Raw genomic sequence first — 21,726 nt, 5'->3', positions numbered from 1 at the left:
AAAGCAGCCTTATGTTTCTTCAGATTCTGTGCATGGGAATTTCTGGGCTGCAGCCATGAGTAGGTCATGAATCTCATTTTCAAGCAAGCATTAAGTCTTGAATGCAAAACTAAGTATTTTATGACTGTGTCTACTAAGTGCCAGATGAAAATGGAACCATGGCTAACTGTATCCAATTTAAAGAGAGTAAAGATTTTTGTGCAAGTACTACCTGTGATTTGAATGTATGAAGTTCAGCATTTTTTTCCTGAAATGCTGCATAAATGCAGAAGGACATTTATTATGGGTAATTGCAACCTACTGTTAAAGCTCTAGTACTCAAGTTGTCATGATCAGTTTTCAATGCTCAACTGAAAACTTAAGACTGCTTAATTCAGTTACATTGAATAGCAAAGTTTTCCATAAAGGTCACCTGGGAAAAACTAGAAGCCTGGGTATGTAGTTTTCACTTCATACTGAGTATTGTGTAGTATATCCCGAGTTAACATCACAACCAGCTGCATCAAAGTACTAACATATATGTTAAAAACCTGTAAATTTCAGATTCTGGAATAGCTTGAAAACAGCCCTCAGGCTCTGCTCTTATCTACAGGGATATGTTCCTAAGGAAAAGGATTCCTGGCCTGCAGTAGCGGTAGGGAGCTGCTGTGCTGCTACCACACTAGGACAAGGAGCTTCCTCACAGTTTCTCCACAAAGCAACATTTTGGTTTAGCCCATGGGATGCCACACCTTCTAGGCATTACGTCTCCTGCCATTGTTATGGACTCAGTTGTTCTACACACTGTCCATAGAATTTTCACCCTCAGTTCCTTACAGAGCACCTACACGCATTTCCAACTGGCTGTATTTGCATGCATTTAACAACATTTTTTGTAAAAAGTAGTACATTGTAACGCATCAAAGCATTCTTTATTATTTTCTGTCAAATAAGGGTGAAGAAACATAGCATTTTTAACACATTACTGTTAGGAGATGCTGATAGTTCTGAGTCACAACTGTAGAGGGTGACCAACAAGTCATACTGAGATCACTGAACTAGTATGTGTATGTTAACTTACAGTGCATCAGATACATGTATAACCAGAGAAAAAAACAAGGAGGTCCATCTAGCTTAAATGTTACAGGCAGCCTATTTTGCTCTCAAGGTAAAATGTTACAAACACTACCCAAAGGGCATGTTATTTACTGTACCTGTGTTATGCTATTGGACAGCAGGCAATAAGAATTCACTCCAGCTTCAAAATAATATATGCTAACTTGCCATAATAATTTTTATCCCCGTGCAAATTGCATTTTGTGGCTAGTTTTTTCAGCGCCTTAGTTAATTTCACTTGATTATAACTGGAAGCATCTGACTATGATTTAGGCATGCTTATTGCTGTAAAAGAAATAAGCCCATCTTCAAAATTACTGTGCAAGTATTTTAATCAGATTTGCACACATCTCAAAAAACTCTATTGTATGACTCCCTGGTCTTGGAGTTACGTCAGCTGTGGATGAGTCAAGAGAAGAGTTCACTGATGAGGTAAGGGATGTATCTGCAGATTTTCCTTGAGCATCAGCATCTGAATCTTTTTGACAAGATCTGTAGTTGCTCACGGAACCTGATCTCTGTGGAGTTGCAGTCCCAGACTTCGCTTCAGTAATTTCATCTGGAAACGAGGAAAGAGAAGAGGAAAATTTGGTATCAGTATCAAATCAGTTCCAGGAAGAGCAAGTATCTTCCCCTCCTCACACTTCTAAGTATTTTCTTTTAAAATCTTGATTAATAACCAAACAGCTTTCACTAACTGTATTTGATATAAAATAAAAGCTTGTATACGTAGTAGCACAACAGCAAATGTTCTTATGCTAATTTAGGTTACTCAAAAACAGGTCAGCATTGTAAGATTAAGTTCAATAGCAGTCTGTAGATTTTTTTTCTATCACCTACTTTATTCTATTTTTGTTCTCTTTTGGGTATTTACACATTGTTATTATTTGTATTTTATGATCATTCATTAGCACATTATACTTGTTAGCATCTGCAATCATTTATCTTTCCCTTTTGAAAGTTTTTCACCATAGAATGTTGTACGTTCAGGCTGCAACAACTTATGTTTCCCTTCAGTATAAAGAGAAAAAAGTTTCATGTTAATAGTAGTCTTAACGGTAGTGTTCTGCTGAAGCATCTCTATTCTAATTTAAAATACTGAACATTAACTTGGCTCTAAGCTGGTGCTTGAAAAATTATTTCAGGAGAAATGAGTGAAAAGGCAATTTCTCCTGTTTACACAAAGCTACTTTAATTTACTAATTGTTAAGAGGAACAGAGAATAGTTAATCATGGTGGAGAGAAGGAATGTCAAACCATTTTAACTATTAGAAGAGATACAATGAATCTGTGCCCTTGGGTTGTATTTCCTCAAAAGCGGAAACCAGGATTGTAGCAGGCTGCCCTCCTCCAGCTGCACAGCTCTAAGTAGTCCAAAAAAAAAAAAAAAAAAAGGGGCTTTTTTCTACGCAATGTTTTCCTAGGCATGTAATGTACACCACTGGCAGTATAATTTTCCTTTAGTCTACTATGACCACATAAATAAGCATTGTGTTCAGTCTCTATTAGCTCCTCTATTCACTTCATCTAACCAGGCTTTATATATACTGTGTTACTATTACTCCATAAATTATATTTTTGTACAGGTTAAACTAAATGCTTTCAAGATTTTCATTCCTGTGAGCATAAAATCCCTACCTCAAATTTTAGCTACTAGTAGAATTGGTGGGTTAACTTTACCTTGCAGCAGATATCTCAGTGCAAAGGAGAAGAAAATTGTAAGGGCAAAAGTGAGAAAACTCATGGGTAGAAATATAATTTTAAGTAAGTGAGGGAGAAAAGTGACGCAAAGGAAACTACTCACTATCCCCAAAGCAGACTGATGCCCAAATGGTCTCAAGGTTACCTTCCCCAAAATCCCTTTCTTTTCTAGGCATAACATAATACAGCACTGAATGTCCCTTTGTTCAATCTGGCTCAGCTCTGCAGAGTTGTTGTTCCTGTCCCAACACTGCAGTGTGGAAAAAAAAAAGGCTGGATACTATGCCAGTGCTGCTCAGCAACACTTGTGTTATCAACACTGCTTTAGTCACAGATCCAAAACAGCACCATGTAGACTACTGCTAGGAAGAAAACTAATTCCATCCCCGTCAGACCCAGTCCGCAAGGTACATTCCAAGTCAAATTTAAATGCCTAGATGCCATACTTTATCTTCACTATAAAACACTGTTCACATGCTTACTTCAGATCTAAGTTAATGTTTAAATTTGGGGTGAGGCTCCAAAGGCAGCTTAAGTTAGTCCCAATCTCACCTCCAACAGTCCTGTCCCCTTTTGCACTACTGGTATTACTTCTGATGCAGACATAAAATGGAACTTCTCAGGAGCTGATATAGCAAGGAAACAATTATTTAAGGGATAGAGCAGCTGAGCACATGTCAAAGGAATAGTAGTCCAGGGAGGAATAAGGAAAAACTAATACAGGTTAGATTGGTTTAAAATAAAAAAGGACAACACATACTTCACTTCTAAATAAGTAAATAAAGATATTTGCAAGTAGAATGTTTCCCCATACAACTTAATTAACTTAAGTAACTCTTCACATACCATCAATACTACGGAAATCCAGTAAGTATGTTCTGCTGTCCACCTGATACAACTGGAGACTCATTTTGGAATATGCACTTGTTACTGGATTCTTCCTCCGAACACGCAGATAATATGGATTTACAACCTAGTATGAAAGAGATTTGAGTCAGATAACCAGAACTGCTTGAAAATCACTGCATATTGTTTTTGTCCTTTCAACTCACTAGTATTTATCAAGTGATTTCAGATTTCATTACCTGTTGGATTTGAGGGTTGCTGGGGTTTTTTTAGCCATATATTCCTGCAGCCCCAAGAGAAAACTCTAGCACGACTTTTTTCCTGTCAGCATGTATAGTCTACCCCCAAAACCCTTCTGGCACAGCAAACACAGATAGCACAGGCACATGAGATTAATGAAAACATGAAAACAGTTTCAGATGTCTGGGCTATGAAACTACATAGCTCAAACGAAAATGCACTGCTGTTTGCTGTAAAGGTCCTCTATTTTGTTACCTTCCATTCATAATCCAGTTGTTTAATTGCTCGACAAACTTCAGCCATGATATCATTTGGTCGACTCTGACTCCGTATTCCCAAGTGCCATTTAGCCCGTCTTACACCTTGGTGTTTTGACTTCTGTGGATTCAGCTCATCCAGGGTGTGGCGAGGACGTGGTGCTTCAGCTACTAAAAATGGCACTCGTTCAGGGTGAGGGCGAGACAGGTGGTGATCATCCAGGAAAGAATCCGGTGGACTTGTGGCCAAGTAGAAGTCTTTGGCCTCGTTCATTATTCTTCTGTTATCTATAATGAGGTGATAAGCAACAGCCAGAGGGTCCTGATGATTTCGGCTGTACAGACAACTTAGCACTTCCTCTTCAGTGCATTCGAACTTCTCACAAACTTCTTTTAAGGCTTCATCATCAATCATGGTAGAGCTATATGAGGGATCTTCAGGAAACAAGTATTTTGGAAGATCCTGCTTAAACCATTCATGTTCCCTAGATTTAAAAATAAAAAAAAATCTGAGTAGACGTAAGTAAAGAAAACATTTTTAACAGGAAATTCCTTTAAAATATAAAATTAATTTTAGTATGTTCTAGAAGAAAGAATAATGGTTGCCAGTCCAAGACTACTTCTGGCACAGACAATAAAACAGTACATAAAGTAATCACTGCCTGCCCAAGACATTTTGCAGGAAACTGAAAAATGTTTTTGCTATCTCAAATTGCTTCAGGATAGGAATCAGGTGGTTACTTTCTCAATTATTATTTCTGTCCCTTCCTCCTCCTGTTCTTGTGACTGTTCTGCTGCAGAGGGCTGATCCTTCTGATTCCCTCTCCTGTTCCCTCCTAGAAGCTTCTTCATTCCTGACAAAATAAGGTTACTTTTGCTTTGGTTGATTATTTTTAATTATAGGAGCGAGTGATATAGTTGAAAGCTGGATTTCTGGCTTAGCCAAAGTATCTTTTGACACATTTTCAGGCCCAGAAATCCCTTCTTCTCCTTGAGGGTGCTGATTAGTACTGAGCAGTGTTCAAATGGGAACAGGCCAGGTCCCACCACAGTGTTATAAGCCAGGCCTCCTTGCAACAGCAACAGCATCTTTCTTTCAAACATTCTACCACTTCATGATGAAATGCCATTTCTATCAGTCCTACCTGCACATTTTCTCCCACATGCCTTACCACCTCTAACCACACTGCTCTGAGGCCGTGAGATGTTCCAAACAGCTTGTTGATCTTCCAAAAAGCCTAAACCATGCTCCTAAGAAATACCAGTAGAAATATTTTGACTGCCCAAGGATGTTCAAGATACTGAAGTTATGACAATGAGGGAGAAAACATCACAGAAGAATGCAGTGAAGGTGCCATTCTGTATTTGCTCCAGAAAAAAAAAACCTTGGACAAAGATGTGTAATTGTTAATTGTCTCTCTGAGATGGTACCAGTATAGTAACAGCTTCAGTACAGAGCTGCAATAGCAGATTAAGCTCAAAGCCAATGTTCTAATTAAAAAAGAAAAAAATCACTAAGCACTACAGAGTACAGCAAATTGAAAAAAACAACCCAAATCCTCAACATGTTCAAAAAATGGAACATGGAAAAGATCACATAAGTCAATACTGAGAACAGAAGAATCAATATTCTGACACAACAACCATTATAAAAATAGAATTTATAATAATTTTATCTAATATGGTCTGTTCAAATCTGTTATTATCTCAACACCTTCAAGCCTCACATTGGGTAGCAAACAGGACTGCTATGGTTTAACCCCAGCCAGCAACCAAGTACCACAGCCACTTGCTTGGTCCTCTCCAGTGGAATGAGAGGCAGAGTCAGAAGAGTAGAAGTGCAAAAAACTTGAGGGTTGAGAAAAAAAAAAGTTTAATAATTATAAATTTCTTTTTAAAAATTCTATGGAAAAAAAATCAAAAAACACAAGAGAGATGACAAGGAAACCTAGGAAAGACAAGTAAAGTAGATAAAAACAACTGCTCATCATGAAATGTCTTATCACCAGCAGACCGGCCCCATCAACCTTCCTCTTATTTTCACTGCAGAGTATGACCCCATATGATCTGGAATATGCCTGTGGTCACTTGGGGTCAGCTGCTCCAGTAGTGTCCCCTCACAATTCCTTGTGCACCCCCAGCCTGCTCTGTTGCGACAGTGTAAGAAGCAGAAAAGACTTTGGCTCTTTGCAAGCTCTGTTCAGCAGTAACGACAACATCCACCTGCTACCAAGACTATTTTCAGTACAAATTCAAAACACTGTGAAAAAATTCAACTCTATTCCAACCCAAACCAGCACAGGGCACTAAGTTCTCAGTGTGAGAACTCTGTGATCCTGAGAACACTGCCTCAAATGTGCTGAGCAAAATACAGTTTAATCAGAAAAACAATCAATTAGGAAGCAGAAAAATGTTTTCCCATACCACAACAAAGGCTCAGCCATAGGCAGAATGACTGAACCCAGAGGAATATTGCTACTGTTCATGGCACCAGTCCTTTCCCCTTGCATGCACATACATACAATCCCTAGAAGAATTAAGGTATTCAATTAAACTCAGTTTGTCCTTTAAACTGTGAGGTGACATGTCATATGGATAACAGGACGAGTTGTTTCGGATTCAAATTCCATCCGTGTTCTGTAACCAACATTTTTCAACACCTGTTTTGTACCACTTCTTTTCCACACACTATTTAACACAACTGAGGTAAGTTGAACTCCCAACCACACAAGTTCTACAGCACTTAGTTCTCAGAGTGCTTTCATCTCTGCAAGGAAGTACTTCCCATTGTAATAAAGTAGTAAGGGATAACTGTGCCACATTTTTTGTTCTACTGAGAGAACAAACATTGCTGATGTCCTAACTTCCAACTCTAAAAGGAGCAGCACTTTCACTCTGGTGAAAGTATGGCAACATTCTTTCCTTGTGAAGAAAATTAAGCTGCTGCATAAAGTACACTTCTCTCAGCTACCTTTTTTAAATTTGATCCAGTGCACATTTATCAACACAACTGACTTCTCCAGAATCATTTCTTGGAATCTGGAACCCATGAGGCCTCTCTCCACCTAGAAATTTTAACTTATCAGTACTTGGTGAAGTAATCACCATTCATACAAAAATTCATGCCAGTGCTCTGAAGCTAGAAATTGTTGCCTTACATGTGGAATATTCAATAAAAATTACTTTTCAGAGCCTTAAGAAATACGAATAAAAGCAGTAGTTAAAGATTAAGGCGCTTCCTCAGACATTTAGACAGTAGTTCTAAATGTCTGCTTCCTAACAGGAGAGGCTGGTTCCTAACAGGAGAGACAATTTTCTTCCTGCAGAGAAGTCTATATAGCATAATTTTTGCAAACCATTATGCAAGTAAACAGCTTTGCTATGGCAGCTTTAAACCTAAAGTTTCTCAGAATTTCCATATATAAATAATTTGTTTTACTATGATCTCCAATAGATACTTCATTGTCCACTGGACATCAGCACTATTAGAGCTAAAACCAAGCCATCAGAAGCTGAATTTTTCATCTCAGTCAAGAAAACATGGACAAGCTGTATGAATAACTTCTTTGTTCTGCGTATTTGCACCATTATAATTCCAGCATCTTGTGATCAGACATCAGGAAGTGTTTTACCTAATGTCTCTGATTGTTGCTCTCTTCATTGGATCCACTTGCAGCATGTGTTTCAGAAGACTTATTACAGATGGATTCAGGTACTGAGGGGTATAAAAGATACCATCACATATCTTCTTAAAAAGGGTTGGCACATGATCATCATCAAATGGAAGTGTTCCGCATAACAAAGCATAGAGAATAACCCCACTGCTCCAAATATCTACTTCTGGACCTGCATACAACCTGTGAAATAAAATAACTGTTAGTGAAATACTTGTATTTAATACATTTAAATAGGTTTTCTCTCATTTTTCCTTTGTATCACAGTAATTAAAAGCACGTGAACTCAGGACAACTGATTTTGCAAGCACTACACCATTTCAGTTCCATGCCATGCCTCCCTTGAGCTTCAGTACTCTACCGTTTCTAATATACAACAGAGCGTAAGTACAGTTTTCCCTCCCTAACGTGTAACAATAATCCACAGTGCAATTTCACACAATGGCAAACTGAAAGAAACATGCATCTACTACTAAGAAAGCCCCGGTTATATATTGTTATCAATGTTTTAGAGGAATATGTGCAAAGTCAGCCATCCCCCAGAATGTGGCTGAAAAGTTTAAGACAAGTCCACATGGCAGAATGTGTCATGTATTCTGTGCCACTGCCAGAGTAAAACAGGTATCTGGCCTCCAATCAACATGGGACAATATTAGGGTAAGTAGCTGAAAGCAGATTTGACAATCATAGTTTACAAAAAGGGAAGTTAAGTTACCTCCAGGCTCAGTATCTACTCTGCAGCAGGTATTTCACTGCTATTCAACTTCACAGCAGACTCTGCCTGTAACTCTGCACCTCAGCTTCCAAGATCTGAGCTGTACATGAGATTTTTAAAGCAATTCAGGCAGAGTGTACACAATGCATTTGGGGCATCAGACATCACCTCTATTCAAAGCTAGTTCATAGCCAGCTTTAAACATTTTAAAAATTATCAATGCAACTAACAGCCCTCACTTTCTCAGCATCAAGCTTGTCAATTGAACTAGTTTTGTACCCTTTAAAATCAAGCAGCAACATGACTTAAGTACATGCATACGTGTATCCAATATAAAAGAAACTACCTTCCAGAAATTACTTCTGGTGCAGCATAGTTAGGGGAACCACAGCTTGTTCTTAAAAATTCTCCATCTGACATCATATTTGATAGACCTGAAAGTGTATAAGAGTAACTACTAAAAATTCAGGGAGCAAAATTATTACACACTGCATATACCACCTAGAACAAACCACTAGTGATTCAAATTATAAAATTAACAAATTTATTCTACTTAAGAAATAATATTGTTTGGCATCATGGAATTTTTATGAGCATGCAACATAATCCTCCATATATTTTACCAGAAATCTGAGTAACATCAGTCCATGCCCACAGCCTAGAGATATTTGAGAGCATATTCACTCTTAGACTATAACAATTAAATTTGAATGACACAGGCATGACAGAGAACAAAGTTGCTCTAAGGGAGATGAAGCAGTATAGCAAGATAGGATTTTGATCATTAACAAGAGAGTACTAAAAACTTCATTTGCTTCTAAAATCATAAAGTGGGAAATGCTATCACAGAACTCCCTAAAAAACTGTTAGAGGTTACACAGAAGAAGGGAACTGAGAAGTAAACATGACTTTACCACAATTTACACCCCTAAACTACACACCTGGTTCCTGCATCACTGCAGTTTACTAGTGTGCTTTTCAGATACTCTGTAAGCAACAGAAGTGTGCTTTAGAACTAGACCACCTGCATTCACCAGCACTCAGTATAGTCTAACAGCTGTAGAGAATTTCTTCTAGTTTCCTCAGTGAGGCTGCATGATCAAGACTACCATAAGGCAAAGAACTCAGTCTCCAAGAAGGAATTATGCCCTTTTATGGGTCAGCAGGGAATGTGGAGAGGAAAGAGTACAGCTTTCATATTCTAACATACAAAAGCTTTTATTAAACTCTTGGTTAATACACCACTCATGATTAACTGAGTGCTACAGTTTTGCTGATGCTAAGTTACAGAAAGATATATTTATAATTTACTGTACTTCATTCTTCACCATGTGAGCCATTTCACCCAAATAATTTTCTTCACATGAGGAATCAATGATTCCCAGGGCCCACACAGTTGAACACCATACTTTTAAAACATACCTAGAATACTGGACATTACCTAACACCTTTCACTGGAGACTTACATAAGCAGGTATTATCCACTATGTCTACAAGAGATCTGTCATGACACAGCAGTGGATACCAGGGATACCTTACTATGCTTATGTGGTGAGGTTTCCTGACTCAGATGGTTGCAAGAACTAGCTTCAAGGCTTCTCTGTAGCTGTGTCATGAACAGCTGGAATAAACAAACCAGGAGGACTAGTGTATTTTTCTATAGCACTGTAGCTTCTTAAAGATGATGAATTGCCCCTGCACTGTTCTTCCAAGAGAGCTAAGCATCTACATTTTATGGACAGTTAAACAGACAGGAGTGAGTTTCAAAGAAGAAGAGTCAGAAACTAAGTCTACTTAGCATTTTAAATGAAAGAAAATATTGTTAAGGGAAACCAAACTAATCAGTTCAAAATTTCAGTCAGTCAAAGAAAATACCTCAGAAGAAAGCAAGGAAGCTTGAGAGGAAAACAAGTTCAATAAATGTGCAAGAACATTATTTTGCTTTACATCTATTTTCTTCATGTTCTTCTGTTGTATCCCACCACCAGGATATTAAAGTATACATACAATATTTCCTATTGTTATTAATAACATCTAACACCAGAAATGCAATCAGAGAGAAAAATAAAGGACCACTTACCAAAATCAGCTATCTTGGCATTCATGTGTGCATCAAGAAGCACATTTTCAGGCTTCAGATCTCTATGTACTACCATGTGCCTGTGACAGTAATCCACACCAGAAAGGATTTGCTGAAACAGACGTCTGCTTTCCTTCTCATCGAGCTAAAACAGACAAAGATTTTAAATAATTAAAAGACAGTGGTAGTTAACTTGGTTTTCATTTTTACTAGCCAGAGGAAACTTTCCCACAACCTAAACTTATCAATTATACTTATCATTTGATACTTTATACAGCAGATTATCAGAACTTGTAGCAAGCAGCTTCATATCTTACATCATTTTGTTTGTGCCACAGCTCTAAAGTGAGTAAAACAAAACATACTCAGAAAGTCACTGAAAGTTCTTAATCACACTTTTGAAATTTGGTTTGGCAGATGTTACATATTCACTAACTAGAAACATTAGCATTCAAACATTTAATTTTGTCTAACTGGAATTATCAACAAACTTTGATGTTTAAGCACAGCACAAGATTTAAGATGGCAAAAGCTGCGAAATGCAGGACAGAAATTATAAATTTCAGACGCTGTTTATGCTAACAGCAGCTAGTCCCAAACAGCAGACTTAGGTGGGCATTTCCTGCAAAGACCTGTAATCCACATCAGTTTTTCCCAGCAATTGAACCATGATATATATCTGAATAGTCTGTAAAAAGTGACTTCAGATCTTTCACACAAGTAGAAGACAGTAATAAGGGCACAATAGTAGCTTTCCAATAATGAGATACACTGAAGAAACTGTTTTCAGCTACTCCACCTGGGTATATATTCATCTGGTTTATTCCCAGCCATCGCAAATTAACAGATTAGTAGGAAGGAAGAATGCTATGACAAAGTCATACATAAAGATTTGAAATGTGTTAACATATAACCATATGTACTTTCAAGAAAAAAAAACAGAGTCATAAAATATATTTTAATTGATAGCAGCAAAATGAAAACTGAATACAAGAAAACACACCCACATTTAACGAGGAGTAACCAGCACCCCTTGCTCCCAGCCTCTGATAATGTGTTAAGCTTAACTAACACCATTTTGTGAGGGAAGCAGCCATTCTGTGACCATACAAGTCAAGTGCTCATGCCCTCTGCCTCATTATCAGGCCCTGGAGGTCCTGTGAAGCAAACAGACACATCAGTTTTCTTCTTGCCCTCCCTACCAGCCTCAAGATTCCCGGGTGCCAGGTTGATTACCTGCTCCCTTACCAGCCTTTAGTTCCCAGGCACAGAGCCATGGATGACTCTGTCACGGCATATGGAACTGCAACAGCAGCCAAAGCAGTGTCTTCAATATTAAACTGTTACAACTCCTAAATAGAAATGAAACCCGTGACCTCTCGGTGGCCACAGGCACCTCCACCATCTTCGGCTTCCTCTGAGGACTGAGTGACTTGTGTTTGTCCCTATGATTTTCAAGGCTAGACTGTGATTGTTATATGGATACAGCAAACTATGTATTAAAATTTGACCAGATCTACCAAGGGTCTAGGTGAATAGATACCCCAAGTTAGGTTGTATAAAAATTCTGTACTACACTACTTATAATTTATAGTACATTCCTTCTGCTCACAGAAATCCACTGTGACACTAATCATAATCATGTGCTATACTAATCATAGTATTCTTTTGAGAAAAGAAAACTTTTAATTGTATCATTCTGACAAAGATACCCTAAAAGATACCCAAAAGTCTGTCCCCTGAGTGTAGGGTGACACAAGAATGTTGCAAATGCAATAACAAAATGCAAGCCACTGATTTGCAGAGCTGGACTACTTCTTACCCTTCCATTTTTACAGATATAATCAAACAGTTCTCCTCCTGAAACATATTCCATCACCATGAAAATGTCAGTGGGTGTACTGATGACCTGGTACCTGACAAGAAAAGACATCTATTAGTCTACACACTCAGTAAAACACTAGTTACATTTAGTTAAAATCAAAGTTGTACAAATAATCAGATCAAAAATACTTTAAAATAGCTATCAATCAATCTACAGCATTGGAATGACAATATTTTTCAGAAGTTTTTTACTCTCCTTTCAGTGTGTGATACCACATTTCAAAGACCAGCAGGAAATTTGTAATCCCTATCAGGAATATCAGTCCTTATTCTTTCAGGTGATTTCTATAACATTTTTTACAGTACTGCCTCATCAACAGCTTGATGCAGGACTTCAAAAGGACTTTCCTAGGGTTGCAAAAATATACTTTTTGACATTAACATGCAAAAGAATTCACTTGCCATAACTTAAAAAGTGTACTTCCAGACTAGGAAAAAAATCCTCTTAATAATGATAAGTATTAGTGTTTAAGACTATTGATCTCTGGTTATGACATTTTTATCATTCTACTTCAATTAAATTTTAAAAACCTAGCTTTGAAATAACAAGTTTAAGGACAAAAATCACAATTTGAGATTTTGATTTTTTTTTCTCCATATCCTAACCTAAAAATTGCTTCATTTGTTCCCTTTACAGCATTACACATGTAAAAGAAAAAATTCTCCCTGTGATTCCCTGAGAAAGAAACTGTCATCTGAAATCTGCTAAACTGTCTTCGTTTACCAACGCCACAAGCAGACGCTGCTTATTCATCCTGGAATGTCACTTGGTGCACTGACACCTCCTATTCTGTTCTGGCTATAAGTATGCCCTTTGGACTCATTCACAGATTAACTGAAAACACTAGCAATTCTGCTGACAAATCAGCTCAACAGTCTTCTGGAAACTAGCACACTGAAGAAGTGGGGGAGCTGACCTTACACAATGTAATTTAGCTTCAGTGTAACAGCTGTTGCTGAATTAAAGGGAGTGCAGAGACTTGACATCTCCCAGTGGCAATGGGGTCTTTAGACAAGATTCTACACATAAGAAACCCACCCACATCATGACTAAGACAGTGGAAGTCACCTACACTCCGGAAGTGCAGATTATCTTAACAGGAAATTAGAGTCAAAACAAAATCAACATTATTTATAATTTATTACCACAGATGAGACATGAGGGGTCTACTCTGGGACATAGTTGTACTTTGAAATCCACTGATGAACTATTGATCAACTAATAGGTGTAATCAGACACATTTTAAATATCACATTTAGACAAAGGGCAGTGGCTATGCTGAAGATTTCTGAAATAGCAATCACATTTATCAAACTGTACATACTTAATCTGGAAAAAATCTTGCAGAGCACCATCTAAACTGAAAAAACTCGTAGCACTGACCAGCACATCACTAAAAACATTCTAAGAAGATACAGTAACTCACTATAGAAATGACCTTTACACTCATTTGCCAAGTAGCAAAAAAAAAAAAAAAAAAAAAAAAAAAAAAAAAAAAAAAAAAAAAAAAAAATCAAACATAAGCAGAAAAAGAAAAATTAAGTGGCAACTAAACTCAGAGATGGCTGCTACCAAAAACACCTGTCATGACATCACCTTTCATACACCCGTCCAAAGAATGTCTAGGTAAAGATCTAATAAAAACTCTCCAGCCTCCAGTAACGATCAGCTTTGTGAAAACACATTACAGAGGGCAGGCACAGTTGTATATTTTAAAGCTGGTTTCTGACAAGATACTGTCTGTAGTATTGCCCTTCAAATGTATTTTAGATCAGTGAGAGCAAAAAGAGATAACTGCCTAAGTAAGTTTGATGACAGTAAGCAAAACTTACAGCTTAATTATGTGAGGATGCCTGAAGAGTTTGAGGTTCTGAATCTCCCTGCGGATTTTGCCTACAACATCAAGGCTGCGAATCTTCTGCCGATTCAGGATCTTCACGGCAACTTTATGTCCAGTTAACTCATGTTTTCCAACTGCAAGAAACAAGGAAGTACTTAGTCAAGGTTTTCAATTGCTCAGTTAAGACATTATTTCTCCTTTTTGAATGCAGCTGAGTTAAGACACCAGCATTCCACATATTTCCATTATCATTGGAGAGGTTGAAAACCAGACGGTATGGAATTTCTTCAGCCCTACTCCAATTTCTTCCTCAATTCTATCATTAGAAGATGTATATATGTAAGAAATTCTTCAAACTTAACCAGCAGAAGTCTTGTAGCATAACATTTTTTGCAATATTGGTTAAAAAAATAAAGAAAAGCATATCTCCAAACCCTGCCATCCTTGCTAACTAGAGAGAGCATTTTCTCTCCCTGTGTAAGTAATTCCAAGCTTTTTTCACTTGGCAATCCACTCAAACATGTTTTCCTGTATCTCTTCTACCTCCTCTGCAAGGATCACTCCTATCACTCCCTCAAGAAGCGTGCTTCAGCAATTGCTCTGAATTACCAGTATAAGTACCTGATCAGTTTACTTATAAAAATGTATCTGTCCTTGGAGCAGTCTGACAGCTCCACAGTCTGCAGAGGTAACACCAGAGATTTATTCTATTTAAATAAGTGGCAAATACGGTAAGAAGTGCACAAAAAATAGAACAGAAACAACAAAAAACGATGCAAACATGCAACCTAATGCACTCCTAGAAGTAGAAAAGAAACTAAGGACTGTTTCACTGTACTTTAAACAGAGGAACTAAAAAGTGTAAACTATTTCACAGTCGGTTACCTCTCATAAAGTCTTTAACTTTGCAAGTGCTATTGGGAGTAGTCACAGCAAAGTCCACCACAATACTCTTCTTAAATCCAAAACATGATCACAGATGGAACACCAAGAAGCTAAGTATCTCTTTCACTAGAAGGCTTCCCGATCTGCATGGCTGCCACATGCAGTAATTATAATAATGCCATTCATTTGCCACCCTGATTCCCACCTTCCAAAGATAAGCCAGATTCTTCAGACACTCACATGGCTCATCCTTGTCCACATGAATAGACATTTGTAACACAACTGTGCTGAACACAATACTCACTCATTTGAGTGCCTACCCTAATTTGAGAATTTAAATAAGCCCTAAGCTCCAAGTCTTGTTTAAATATATCCATGGGAAGCTGTGATTAAACAGCAGTGATCCACAAAAATCTGTGTTCAGCAGATAATCTGGATAGAATAAACAAACACCAATCAATCTGTAAATCGCATTTCAGCTCAAAAGACCTTCCTGCTCCCTTCTGCCTCTACATCGAGCTAAAAACCAATGCAAGTGATAAGTTCTTAGCAGAGAGACCAAAGATAATGATAAGCATCTGCACGCTTATTTTTACAACAAGACAGCCACCTATAAAATTAAGCAATCCAAATTCCCATAGAGAACTAAACAGTGGATTACCCAAGACCCAGAACCATCACAATGCTGCACTGAGATTATGTCTAGTATCTGAAAAAACAGAAGAGCTCTGACCAGGATAAAAAGACATCCCCTCGCTCAGAGGGGCCATTACCTAACAATGGCCACAATAAACAAAGTGCCGGGCAGGCGCATTTCAGTACTGAGGAATGCAGAACAAAGCTCGAATCCACAGCAAGTTCTAGAGAGACCACAAAGCAGTGACAGATGGGTGCCTAGAAATTTATGAGAATTATTTGTTTTGAAGCAGACATACAATTAAAGCAACCACGTTTGCTTTATTTTTTTCAAATGTGATTGAAGTTTTAAAGGAACCAAACAAATTATATCACCTATGCTCAAACCCTCAGAAGTAAACAATCATCACAAAAATTAATAAAAATTAGAAAAGCAACTATTTTAATTGTAAAGTCTTTACCCATCCTTAATGGGAACTGATGTACACCAGGAGTAGTTGAAAAAAAAAAGAAAAATCAAAACAAAACACCACTAACTTTAATCCGTAAGTTAAAATGTAACATTTGTTTTTGTTAGTAAAAAACAACTTGTTAGAAACCAGGCAAAAAATCTTTTGGTCAAACACATGAACCTGCATCCTCTTTTGCTGTACAAAGTACATTTAAGAACGTGTTTCATACAGTAAGTAACAACATATTTGACCAAATTTGACCAAGTCTACAGCTTAGAATACACAGTTCTGATATGCACTGGGTTATAAAATCTCATTTTTAAGCTGTTTTATTTCATAGATTTGTCAGTCTACCTTAGACTAGAATTCCGTCAGCACTCAGAAAAACATTAGAAAGTCATTCATTAGCTACAATCTGTGTTCAATATGCAAGGCACATAAGAAAAGAGCTTTTCAAAACAAATTTTTCTTTCAAAATAATTAAACAGTAACATTTGCAGTTGACTGAAACCAATTCTAGCTGTCACAGCCTTCAAGGCTGTGAGCCTCAAGCCTTAATTTTATTCACTAACTGGAAGAAAACAAGATTTTCTGCTTCTTCAATTCCACCAGCTCTGAATAAATTATTGTAATGAAAACATACTGTGGTTCGGTGCCAGTGAAGAAAGATCATCAAAAGCTTATTCTGTTACTTAAGACATTCCAAATTCAATCTCTATTTTCTTCAGAAATGTTTGCCTTCCTTTAATTCCATTTGAAAGTATAACAAATCTTTTAAGATACAAGTTTCCTGGATACAGTTCAAGGTATCTGTTACCAGTAAAACAGTAGATACCAACTGGTAACAGACTGCTGACACTTTTGAATTCAGCATTAGGACAGAAGTGAAAGTGTCACCCCAGATGATAACATCACGTAGGAACGTAAGCAGCCAGTGTAACCTTCCTGAAAGCTACTCTGCATTACCACTTGATCGAAGTTTTACCTATAGAAGGTAGGTATGCACTCTAATCCTCAACTAGCTATCAGTCCTTCAAAACAATCTATGAAAAAAAAAAAAAATCCATTTAACAGACCTAGTATATTCCTATATATATATATATATTTTTTTTTTTTTCCTTTCTGATAGTACTAATTGCCTTCAGGCTTCACTGTGGCTTTGCACAGCACCAAGATTTTCACGACAGTGACAGAGTCTCAAAGCAGCAGCGACTTATTTTTAACTGTTGAAATGCAGGTGGAAGAGCCTCTATCTTGTCCAACAGTTCTTCAATTGGAAAAAACAGATTATGAGGCTGTGCAGACCAAATACAACACACTCATGAAATATAGGTATAAGTCATTAAGTTTTGAGAGGAAAAAGAAATCAGAAGCCTATGTTTCATTTAATGAAACAATTTGCAGCAGGCTAAAAAGCCAATCCAAAGCTCAGAGGGAAGCAGTCTTTAAGAGTATGTGCTAAACAAATGTTTTCAGTAACATGGGAAAAAACTGAAGAACAATAGCTCATGCTGTGCAAAGCCATCTTGCTGCACAACATCAAATACCATCCTGTTCTCCACTGCTCATTTCCATGTCTGTTATTATTGCCTTGACCGAGGCCACTTGGTTTGCAGTCTATAGAGAACAGTGTTGATAACCTAGATCTAGAGAGCTGGAACAATTACTGTATATTTAGAGCCTTAAGTAATATCCCTCATGTTCTCAGTATGGACCACAGCAAGCCCAAGTAGTCTTACTTTTATGAAAGATAACTTTAAAACCAAAGTATCTGGAAATAAAAGTTTGCATCTAGCTTCAGCAGAAAACATCAGCAGTGCTTAAAAAATAATTGGCATAAATAGGGATAGATGTTTCACACTGAATCCTAGTGAAGTCTGAACATGAATGTGTCTCATACAATTGGTTTAGATTCAGTATTCTTCCACCTCAGCCTCTCACTGCAGTGGCATTTTTGCTTTGCCTAGATGCTGGCTAAGAACAGCCATCTCTGCAACTGCCCATTTGAGGCACAGTCAGGTAAAACAAGTCACTCAGAATTATTTCAGAGTGGTACAGCCAGGTGAAAATGACAAACTGGACAGAACCACACCAGTGACAGCTACCAGCAGTGAATTCATCTGACAGCAACAGCAGGAGACCTTTCACAATTATCAAATAAAGCACTGGTCTTCCAGTTCAATTTTTTTGGGGCTGCCACCACTATTAGAATAAAATATTCACTTTCAAAAAACCATAAGCCTGACTCCATAAATTAGCTGAGCTCACTGTAAATCTTAATGAATTTTAAGACATGAACACGTTTTTCGCTTTATGTCAATTGATGAAACCATATCACCAGAGAAAGAAATTATGAAAACAGGAAAACAATTGCAGATCTGATATTAAATGAAAGAAACATGTGCTCAAGAGGAAAATCATTGCATCATGGATAAAATGTTCATTATTAAGCACAGCTGAAGCAAAACAAAAGTAACATAATCATATAGGGACAAGAAAAGCAGTAATGCAACAGTGCTCTCCTAAATTTAGGATAGAACATACTAGAACATTGAGGTATGCCAACCTCAGTCTTCTGCAGTGTGCTGGGTAAAAAAACACAAAACACACACATTTTTGACCCCTCCTCTCAACCATGCAGTCCCTCCATGAGGAAACAGAACCTAGTCTGCTGCATTACTTTTTTTTCCCCTTTACTCAAGGAAGTACTAAGCTCCTACAGAAAAGAATGGTATCCCAGCTGCCAGATGCGGGGGTCACTGCTCCCAGATGGCTGGGTCTGGCCCTTTGTAAGCTTCCCTTAAAAACAGATTCAAAGGGCTCTGCTCTCAAAATATTTTTTACTGCTTTCCTAGAGCAAAATATCATCTTATTTCCTGTACATTAGTAATTTTTTTCAGAACATGCCGATAGTTTAAAAGAGCTTGTGCAGAACACATATAATGCATTATCTACACTGGGAAATAAAATCTGGCTTTTTTTATGCAGCTGCTAAGTTAACAAAAAAAAAAAAAAAAAAAAAAAAAAAAACAAACAAACAAACAAAAAAAACCAAACCTTATGAAGAATATAACATAAGCCTCGCTCTACTCATTTGAGAAACGATGTTTTTGATTTGCTTGCCCCAGCATCTGAAGTTCTGACAAACAACACGGCAGGAACGATGTAAACTAATGCACAATCCTGCCATCTCTGGCGAATGGCGCCATGGGGAAGTTTAACTTCTACCTTATTTTTATTAGCCATCAAATAAGCACTATAGCATCCACAGCCCTTTTAAAATAGCCTTTTAAAACTTGAGCTGAAAAAAAACTTTGTTAACGACTGGCCAAGCAAATTAAACATGATTTTTTTTCCGCATCTGCACATCGGCTGTGTTACCAACTAACCCCACAATCCCAGACCCATCTTTCTACGCTTATTTCTCTGTAGAGAGAAATCTTGCCCTCCTTACAAGGGCATGGAAAGTTCATACTCGAGCATCAAACTGCGATATAAGCAGCTCGAGGATTCAGACTCCCTACTCTGGTTACGTGCCCGGTGCTGTTCTAAACACACGCAGCATTCAGCTCCGGCGGTTATTTCCGCCAGCACAGATGAGGAAGCTGTTCCTGCCCCAGCCGCTCCTTCCCGCCGCGGGACGGCGAGTCCCACCCCGGCAACTCAGCCCGCGCAGCCCCGCTCCGAGCGGCGCTCCCGGCGCCGGGGCCCCGCTGACGGGCCGCCGAATGCCCGCGGCTCGGCTCCCGCCGCTCACCCTTGACTTTCCCGAAGGTGCCGACGCCCAGCGTGTCCCCCAGGATGTAGTGCCCAATCTTCACCCGCCCGTGCTCGTGCTTCTGTTTATCCGCCACCGCCGCCATCTTGAGGCAAGGGCCGAGCCTGCGCATAGCGCCCGCCCGGGCCGGGCCGGAGCGCCGGCGGGAGGAGCAAACACAGAGCGCCCGCCCGCACCCGAGCCCGGAAGTGAACGGCGCGCTGACCGCACTCCCGCCCTGCCCCAGGACGGACCATTGCGGCTCTCGGGGGGGCCGGGCCGGCCCACGGGCGCGCGGGGGAGGACGGGCCCTACCGCGCTGCCGAGATGCGAAATGGCGGCGCGGGCGGGGCGGCCTGTCGGGAGTGGCGGGGCAGCGAGTCTGCCCTCTCAAAACAGACCTTCGAGGTCTGTGCTTCCAATAACCTTGGATTAAATTAAATCCATTTGTTCTCCTCAGTTCCTCTTCCCACATCCAGACTATTACAGGAATACGAAGAAAAGTAGGAGTCTCTTAACTCCACGTATACCTTGACACGTATCCTGCCCTCAGCTCGCCTTGCCAGCCACTCACGCCGCTCATTCACCTTCCATTTAAACCTAAACCTGCCTTCCGTTCCATGCGTTTGGTATTTTCTACAGACTGAAGACCATGCTTCTCAATTATAGCCTATAACTGGATTAATTTCTTTAATCACATTCCAACTCCGCACTGAAAGGAGCACATAAACCTGGAGAAGGAGCGACTATTGGATGGATATTTTCAAATGGAGAGATCATCAATTGAAGAGGAAGGTTGTGGGCAACTCCCACACCTTCACTTCCTTTCCCTAGTACTCTAGATTAGGTGAATGATTCAATCTGAAGTGGCTTCTCCTGCCTACCAACACACAGCCCCTGAATGTGTTTGCAAACAGACAAATACATCAGACAGCAAGAAATGGACAGTTTTATTCTAGTAATGGTCCTAAATCCAATTCAAAGAGCCTTCAATATTACTTATAGTCATTAATTTAACAGATGGAAAACAGAAATTCTGGTCTATGCAAAAAAAGGGTATATTTTAAGAAATTCCTCTATGCTAATGGCATTTAAAAATAGGGAAGTAACCTTGAGGGGTGTTTCCACTCAAGGGAGAAATCATACACTCACTCTAGAAAGGGAAGGGTTGTGTCAGAAGCGTGTCCATTTAAAAGTGGGACTGAGCTCTTATAGTACATAAACCACACATATAAAGTGATTGTCAGCCAGGTGTTTCTAGGTCACCTGTGTCAGCTCAGCAGCTTCTAGCGCAGCAGCTTTACTGTAGTTATCGGCATTGTCACTAGTGGAGTCCTTTCTCAGGAACTTTGCCACATCCTCCTCACTGCCAGTTTCTGGCAGGAAACAATTGTTTTTCACATCCTCAGGATGTTTAATGCTTTGAATAGTTGACTCAGGCTGGTTTTAGCATTCTTCAACACCAAAAGCAGCATGACACCCCTCCTCCACCCACCTCTGGTAACTTTTGCTAACACGACAAAATTTGAGGTTTTACCCCACTTAGAGCATCCTGCTATACTACAATAGTAGCGTTACACTACACTACGATAAAATTGTACAATCTTTTGTTACAGTCTGCTATGTAACAGTTGGGCCTTCGCTATTATGTATTTGCTTTTGC

General features: G+C 38.8%; 1 protein-coding gene across 2 annotated transcripts; it reads right to left on the bottom strand.

Moving 5' to 3' along the window:
- Positions 1–885: 885 nt before the first annotated feature.
- On the bottom strand, positions 886–20,241 carry PRKAA1 (protein kinase AMP-activated catalytic subunit alpha 1). Of its 2 annotated transcripts, XM_083883733.1 has the most exons (9): positions 20,064–20,241; positions 14,326–14,467; positions 12,431–12,524; positions 10,609–10,753; positions 8,875–8,962; positions 7,772–7,996; positions 4,138–4,624; positions 3,643–3,769; positions 886–1,654 (listed from the first exon to the last, which is right to left on the bottom strand). In XM_083883733.1, the coding sequence occupies exons 1-9, from the start codon at positions 20,194–20,196 to the stop codon at positions 1,410–1,412; spliced, it is 1,686 nt and encodes a 561-aa protein (XP_083739859.1). In that variant the 5' UTR covers positions 20,197–20,241; the 3' UTR covers positions 886–1,409. The 2 variants fall into 2 exon arrangements, with proteins under 2 accessions (XP_083739859.1, XP_083739860.1); XM_083883734.1 differs by lacking the exons at positions 14,326–14,467; positions 20,064–20,241 and adding an exon at positions 13,217–13,276.
- Between the last annotated feature and the right edge of the window lie 1,485 nt (positions 20,242–21,726).

Source organism: Zosterops lateralis (genome assembly GCF_965231275.1).
Source record: "Zosterops lateralis genome assembly, chromosome: Z".
NCBI lineage: Eukaryota > Metazoa > Chordata > Aves > Passeriformes > Zosteropidae > Zosterops > Zosterops lateralis.
Note: the sequence above shows the minus strand (reverse complement) of the source record. Positions and strands in the feature narration are given on the sequence as shown.

Coding starts and splice junctions, on each gene's coding strand:
- PRKAA1 (XM_083883733.1), bottom strand. CDS start 20,196: ATGCGCAGGCTCGGCCCTTGCCTCAAGATGGCGGCGGTGGCGGATAAA. Junction 12,525..14,325: donor CATCCTCACATAATTAAGCT/GTAAGTTTTGCT, acceptor TTTTCTTGTCAG/GTACCAGGTCATCAGTACAC. Junction 10,754..12,430: donor ATATCTGTAAAAATGGAAGG/GTAAGAAGTAGT, acceptor TGTCTGTTTTAG/CTCGATGAGAAGGAAAGCAG.